The sequence below is a fragment of the Sardina pilchardus genome, chromosome 21 (genome assembly GCF_963854185.1).
Source record: "Sardina pilchardus chromosome 21, fSarPil1.1, whole genome shotgun sequence".
NCBI classification, from domain to species: Eukaryota; Metazoa; Chordata; class Actinopteri; order Clupeiformes; family Clupeidae; genus Sardina; species Sardina pilchardus.
Genome location: NC_085014.1, coordinates 9,566,934 through 9,574,433, shown reverse-complemented (window position 1 = coordinate 9,574,433; position 7,500 = coordinate 9,566,934). Strand labels below are relative to the sequence as shown.

The window sequence follows — 7,500 nt, the reverse complement described above, 5'->3', positions numbered from 1 at the left end:
TTTCACGAGTAAATCAAACGAGAATCAAACGAGTAATGGTAGCCAAAGCTATGACATTAGTTTGTCACTTCGTCTGTTTTTATAACACAAAAGGATCGATGTCTTTGGTATCAATGGAAAGCTCTGTTTCTCCTCTTTCGTTTGATATGCGTGTCATATCTGTGCGATGGATTCGCGTGTAATTCAAGCGAGAGTCCTGGATACGCGGGTGAACGCAGAGCAATATAGACTGTAAATAAGATATACTTTGATTTAACTTTAATTTTATTTTCATACTTGATCGTACAGACAAGTATCTAGTCTCGTTGGAAAGCCCCGGTTCTGCTCTTTCATGCAATATAGGTATAATTTCGTCTGTGACGAATAATCGCGAAGCAATGTAACAGAGAAGAATGGGTGTGTTTTTTGACGCACTTTGCGTCCGTCGGGCTCATATGACCTTCAGTGCAGTTTTAGTGCAGTAACATCACAGTTACATTGTCACTCGATGAGTATCAAGTGTGTATAAGTGCAGTTGTGGCTTTGAATAACAGTAAATAATAAAAAGGCTAAATATTAGGAATAAAAATGGCCCTCTGTTTATTAGATACGCATTGTAGTGACATTTATTTAACATTTCTTAATGCTGCTAATAATGGTGGTACTTGGAGAGACAAATGTTTTCTGAGGTGGTACTCATTGGGAAAAGTTTGAGAACCACTGTTCTAAAGATAATTTTTTTGGGCTTTTTATGCCTTTAATTGGACAGGACAGTAGAGAGAATGACAGGAAGTGAGTGGGAGAGAAAGTCGGGGTGGGATCCGGAAAGGACCACGGGGCGGGAATCGAACCCGGGTCGCCGGCGTACGGTGCAGGTGCCCCAGCCAGTTGCGCCACTGCCGGGGCCAAGAGAACCACTGTTCTAACGATTTTTGTACTGGTTACCGCTGGGCTCCGTTAAAAGCCCATTGACTTACAGCGCACCACGTAAAAAAGTTCAACATATTTCAACTTTGAGTCCCAAAGCGGCAAAATGCTGTCTGCGCCGCGCAGCGCTTTGCGGAGCCTTTACGGTTACATTAATCACACACTTCAAACAGCCTCTAAAAGTGAAGTAGATGGTAGTTATCTGGAACACATTGAAAGTTCAATCATTCTTTTTTATTTGATAATGGTGTAAAAATATTAATATTTCAACGTTACTACCTCAATAATTGAAGATGAAATAATATTGGAACACTAAGTTTCCGTGTGCTCTAGAGAGCTCTTTTGAACACCGTTGTCCCACTCCTAAGAAGCACAGGACTGCATGACGGAATCACTGATCACCAGACCCAGACAATGACTTTCTTACCACAACACTTACCAGACAAACTCAAGTAATGACACCATCCTAAACAGACGCATTTGCTATAAAATACTCATAATTGACACAATCAATAGACTTACACCATCATGAAACACATGACGGTGGTGACTGACTTCCTATCGAACGCCATGGTATATGACCCAATGATGCCATACTGGTCCGAGATCAATCACGAAGTGCTTGACTGAAAAGCCTAACGGGGAGGTTATTAAAGGTCAGCGTCGGGTGCCTCATTGATGTCTCAGCTGTTTAATTTCTAACTCAACTTGTGAGTCACGCCATGAGCACGGCTACTTCCCTGATGATACGTCGACTATTTGTAAGTTTGTTCAGTCTTACATAAACTGGGATGATTTCCCAAACATGGAGAGTCCTAGACAAGAGGTTCTTTTTCAGAGGAGATCTTCATTGACGTTCTCTTTTTAAGTCTAGAACGGGTCTAATCCATGTAGAGGAAACCAACCCTCTGTGCTTCAGCTAGTGTTGTGTTCTTTGAAAAAAAAAAAAATCTAATGGATTTGTGTCATTTAGAGGAACCAGGAAAGTAATTGGTTAATTTGACACACTCAAATTTTGAATGCTATTCATGTTTCCTTGTTCACTGAGATGGTTCTAGAACATTGTTAGCCTCTTTACTAACACAATAGAGCAAGATTAAATGCCGTTTGAGTAACTTTGAAATGTGTTGCTGCGCGTGTGTGCGTGTCTGAATGCAATCATTCCTGACTGAGCTCAGAATCCCCATGGCCTTTATCAGCCGTGCCTTGCCAGATGTAGAGCAGATATTTACATATTTGTGTTACGTGGCTACACGTCTCGGGACAACCCTGCTGGAATTTAGGTTAAGATGTGGGTGGGGATAAGATGGCTTGACATTTCCAAACCAAACGGATGCGTCACGATGCCGCAGCTCCGTGTACAGCTGGTGAGTCAAACGTGAAAAGGGGGAATGCAGTCTCTGGAATTATGATTGGCGCTAAGCCTATGGACATAGTTTCGTCTGCTATGGATTTCATCGTTATCCCACCACCTCAGTCATATGTTCCATGATTATCGTCGACCAAATTAATTCTGGTCTGGTCCCATGGGGAGACCATGTTATTGCTCCGTCCCCGCTCATGTAAAACGTACAGCCTGTTCCAAGTTTAGGTGGACCGCAGGACTTTGTGATATGACCAAAATCTCACGTCATGATAAAGGTCGTCTCATATCCCCAAAACTATTTATATATCATGATATGCAGTAATTCCCCGCATATAAGCCGCATTGTGTATAAGCCGCAGGACAGTGTTTTATGCAAGTTAAAAGAAACAAAACCATATTAAGACCATATTATCGTTTCTTCCTTGGGTCATTTCAGACCTTCCTGAAATTTTCATAGAAATCCATCCATAATTGTATTATTATATAGAGTTATTTTGCGAACAAACACACAGACAGACAAGCAAACAAACCCCGATGAAAACATAACCTCCTTGGCGGAGGTAATAAGGCGTTTGTGTTTAGGTGGACAATATATGTTTTGTTTTGTTTTTCCCCACAAGTGTTTGTCAGTTCCACGCAGCGTTCTTCACATCATCTCCTCTCTCTCCTCCCTCCAGATCTGTGCCATCATCGGCGGGACGTTCACCGTGGCGGGCATCATCGACTCGTGCATATTCACCGCCTCCGAGGCCTGGAAGAAGATCCAGCTGGGCAAACTGTCATGAGTTCCCACTCTGATCTGTCGACCTATTTATACAATTCAGACTCATTCCTAACCGGCCCCCCCCCCCACTTCTGCTGATGCCATCCTTGGTGCAAAGAGTCATTATTGCCAGCAGCAGTCATTCTCTGCCCCTACAACCCCCACCAAACACACACACACACACACACACCACCACCACCTAAATCCTGTGTGCTCATACGGACTGTGGACTGATTTAAATTACTCCCCCCTCCAAATCCCCCCTCCCAATTTACTTAAATTTTTTTCGAAGACGAAAATCATCATTGTCAATGTATAGGATTTTCTTGAGTTTCAAGAAGGATATTTTTCGGATGTAATTGACTTTTATTCAATGTTTATGGTGCTCTGTGGCTCCAGTTGCCTAGCATGATGTGGATCCGTGTGAGACCCACCTGTATTAAACCATGTCCGTGTGGTCAATCCTCTGTAGTTACATAGCCCCCTTTTATGGTCTTGTCATGGAGGTCATGTATTTGTGTGTCCAGAAAAATACTGTTTTCATACTTGGGGAAACCTTCCGTTAAATATCCCCATAGAATGAACACTGAGCGGCCATACTCGGTTCACCTAATTTCGTATTTATACTGTGGAACGTTGGAGAAGGTTGTTTAAGGGATTTTTGAATCATTGATCTGTCATTTCTGTTTGAGGTACTTGCACATTTTATTTGTTGGATCGGTTTACGAATTCATGTTTGTGAGCTTCACTCACAGAATCAGACTCAACAATCAGACTTTTTTTTTTTTAAATCAGTGATCCAACATGTCATGTTTATCAGTGCCTTCAAGGTCATACTTTCACATGAAGATCATTTGTTATGTATTCAATACGTCCAGCCTGCGTGCGATTTCTGGAAGGTCAGAGTTTTGAACCCCAAACTTGACTGCAAAAGCAGGAAGTTAGTTGTTACTCTAGCAGTAGGCTATGATGAAATAGATAGTCTAGATTCCCAATGCATTCTGGGATTGGTATTGCCCGCCACTGCAGACTTTTTAGTTTGTCATCTCAATGTTAAAGTGTTACTTCAGAAAAAAAAACTTGAGGGAAAAAAACTAAAATAACAAAAAAAAAGAGAGAAAGACGGATGGTGATTGTCCTACAGTTTGCGAACCAAAGCTTTGTCTGGTGTGATATTTTTGTAAGAATATTTTCATGTCTGAATACTGTTTCTTTTTTTTTGTTTGTTTCTCGATGATCTGTGTTAATGAAGTTGTTCTAATTGTTTTTACTGGAAAATGTAGGTATGTTTATGTGCATAATCTTTCCAGCATGTTTCAAATCTATACTCGGCTTTCACTTCACAGCTGCGTGGTCTGTGCTGTTACAGCTTCTCAGCAAGCTGCGTGTCCCTGTTCACATAGTGACTGGACTTTTGCTTTCCGTTCCTGTTCACCAAGTGTCTGTGGTAAAACAGTCATTGTGTTCATCGTCTCCACGGTCAGAAATTCAGCGACTTCACCAGCTCCCAGACCTACCGCCTCAAGACGACCTAGCAACCGCGTCATGTGTATCTCTTGTCCCCCATGGCAACGGCACACGACTTTTGTACTCTCTGTCTTCCTCACTCGCCGTCTGTCTGTCTGTCTGTCTGTCTGTCTGTCCTTTTAAGGAACCACGACCTGCAGGCATTCAATATTGTAGGACGTATACTTGATGGACAAAACAGCCTGTTGCCATGTGGACCTCAGTTCTGGTTTGTCTACCTTTTCCATTGATTAAAAAAAGTACACATAAACAAATGATGTGCGGGGTCTGTGTTTACGCATAACACTGCACTCCCTGTCGCTATTGTGCCGTCTGGTTGTGTCTGAGGACATCCAGTAGCATAGACATCACAAGTGGATGCTAACCACATTCAGAGGGCATTACATAAGATAGCAACAAAGAGTGGGAAACACAATAAGCATTGTTTCCAATGCTAATTCCCAATCAACAAGCTCAATGAACCGGATAGCCTTCATGTATCCATGTGATCTAGTGCAATGGATTTTTTTTGTTTTTACTACTGTTCAATAATCATTTTTTTTTTTTTTGTCATTACAGTGTTGTCCTGCTTTTATTTCTTGTAGAAAAGACATGGCCAGACAGGGAAAAGAAGATATATTGCTTTATTTTCTCCCATTCAGGATTATTTGTTTTCAGTTTTTAATATTTTTTTTACAAATACACAACAGAAGTATACTCTTGAGAAAAGGCTAAATGCAGCTAGTAGATGATATAAAATACTTATTCTTCTACTTTTTCTTCTTCGTTTGATTTTCACATAAGGGCGCCACCCAGTGGCTGCAAAGAGAACTTGGCACACAACGACCTCAGTTCAATGTGTGAGCGATTGTTACCGTGTAGAAGTGTGTATGTGCATTTGTGTGTGTATGTGTGGGTGTGTATAGGAAGTTGGTTGGAATGGGTTTAAGGCAGGCATGGTAAGGCACACGGTGCAGTTAACAGTCCAAATGAGAGTATGGTTAATGAATGGAGGGTAAGGTTTGTAGTACTTTTTTTCCCTTTTTCTTTTTTGGGGGTTTGGGGGAGGGTGGGGTGGTTAAAGGGCAGGGGGCGTGGATTCAGTGATGACTGACACCTGTGACCAGCCAATGGGGCTGCAGTATCACAGGTTGGATGAGGCGGGACAGCTTCCCTCGGACACCAGGTCATCGGGGACGGAGAAGAAGTCCAGGCCCATGCCCTCCTCGGACAGCTGCCCGTACTCGTTGTTGTAGAACGTCTGGCCCGAGAGCTGAGTGAGGAACGGCGGCCGCGAGCCATGAACCGACGCACCAATCAGACGCTCCGTACTCCTGCCAATCTGAGGGCTGGGGAGGAAAGAGGGGAGGGGTTAACAGGGTGGGTTTGAGGTGGGCAGGGCAGACTTGACCTCAAGATGTCACAGGGTGCCTCTCGTTCAGCGTTTATATGTCCTCCCTCGCTCCTCCGGCCTCGATCCTCACTGATCTACATAAAGAAAGATAGAAGAAGGGATAGACTATCCCATTGTTGCCGCCCCATCATTCTTTATGTAGATCAGTGAGGATCGAGGCCCGAGGAGCGAGGGAGGACGCATAAACGCGGCATGAGAGGCACCTACACATAGCATCAGTGCTGGTTGTGACAGGGCATCTCAATCCAGATTAATCTAATACACAATAAATTAGGATAATCCACAGCATTCGGACATCACTGCTGCATTTGCACACCATTATAAATGATTTGAAACTCTAAACACAAACAAAGACATGCGAAACGAAACCCTGGGCAACTTTGCTGTGGGTAAGTCAAGTGGGGTTGTTTTGGAGGTAAGATAAGAGCCTGCAGTCTTACTTCCTGGAGATGCCTCCTCTGTGTTGGTGTTCGATCCTCTCAAACTCCTCCGACGCCAGCACCATCCCACTGTCTGTCTGGCTGCTGTCCTTTAACAGAGGAAGAGGTGCAGGAGGACCGTCAAGGACGGAGTTGTCATAGTTACGGACCCTATTATGGGCTGCTGTTTTAAACAGTGGCCCAGACCATAATGAGTTTATAATTGTTCCCTTTAATTGAACTCTCCGCACCTCAGTGCTTTGGATATTCTCCCTTTTTAGATTAAAGTTAAAGTTTAGGGAACGTTTTAATTTCAAAGTGACCATTTCCACACCATTATACTCAACAATATATATGATCTTAACTTTTAAAACAATTACTCATACAGACATACACCCCCAAGTTGTATCATTTGCTCTGTTTTTTATTTCTGTAACCATTATAACCCAAAGTCTGTAAAATACTGTACATATTGATTACATGTTGACAGATGAGACTGATGAAGAAGCTGGTCAGAGTCATCATAGAGTCTGATGAACAGCCCTGTGCATAATCCAATGAGAGTGGACACTACAGTAATTTCCCAACTAACCGCGGGATTGAATTTCTTCAGCTATGAGGTTAATATACAGTATATACGGGGGCAGCTAATATGGTATTAATATGGTTTTATTTCTTTTAACTTGCATAAAACACTCTCCTGTGGCTCATGCACAGGAAGTGACTGTACAGTTGTCTCTGGAGCAGGTGCTTACTTGATGGGCCTTGTGGGAGGTCATCTCCATAGGAACCTCCTCGAAGGTCTTGACCCGCGAGTGGCAGATGTTGGAAGGTCCCACCAGAACGCAGCCACCGAATGGGACACAGTTGTAATACCTGGGAAGACATTCTAGTGTCATATTACCCATCCAAAGAAAAACTACAAAAAGGTGTGTGACCAGTGTTGAGGCCAAGTGCTGGACAAAGGTAAACTGGAATAAATAAAAACTTAACAGAAAGAGAAAAAAAGGATGTCATGACCTCTGCCACAAAGGTGTTTGTCTGATGAAGACATAATTGTTGTAAATGAAATATCTTTGTGGACAAACAAATAATGTGCAGATACTATATTAGGTATTTTATCCAA

At 42.7% G+C, this 7,500-nt stretch overlaps 2 protein-coding genes across 3 annotated transcripts in view; one reads left to right on the top strand and one right to left on the bottom strand.

The window, feature by feature from the left end:
- The window catches only part of ergic1 (endoplasmic reticulum-golgi intermediate compartment 1), a 29,330-nt gene extending 24,016 nt beyond the window's left edge, over positions 1-5,314 (top strand). Inside the window, exon 10 of the mRNA XM_062524189.1 lies at positions 2,950-5,314. Coding sequence (XP_062380173.1) covers positions 2,950-3,057 — 108 coding nt within the window. The 3' untranslated portion in view covers positions 3,058-5,314. The remainder of the gene's footprint in view (positions 1-2,949) is intronic.
- The window catches only part of flt4 (fms related receptor tyrosine kinase 4), a 60,227-nt gene continuing 57,895 nt past the window's right edge, over positions 5,169-7,500 (bottom strand). For both annotated transcript variants that reach the window (XM_062524187.1, XM_062524188.1), the window contains 3 exons: positions 7,130-7,250; positions 6,396-6,484; positions 5,169-5,890 (listed from right to left, as the gene is read on the bottom strand). In XM_062524187.1, coding sequence (XP_062380171.1) covers positions 5,686-5,890; positions 6,396-6,484; positions 7,130-7,250 — 415 coding nt within the window. In that variant the 3' untranslated portion in view covers positions 5,169-5,685. The remainder of the gene's footprint in view (positions 5,891-6,395; positions 6,485-7,129; positions 7,251-7,500) is intronic.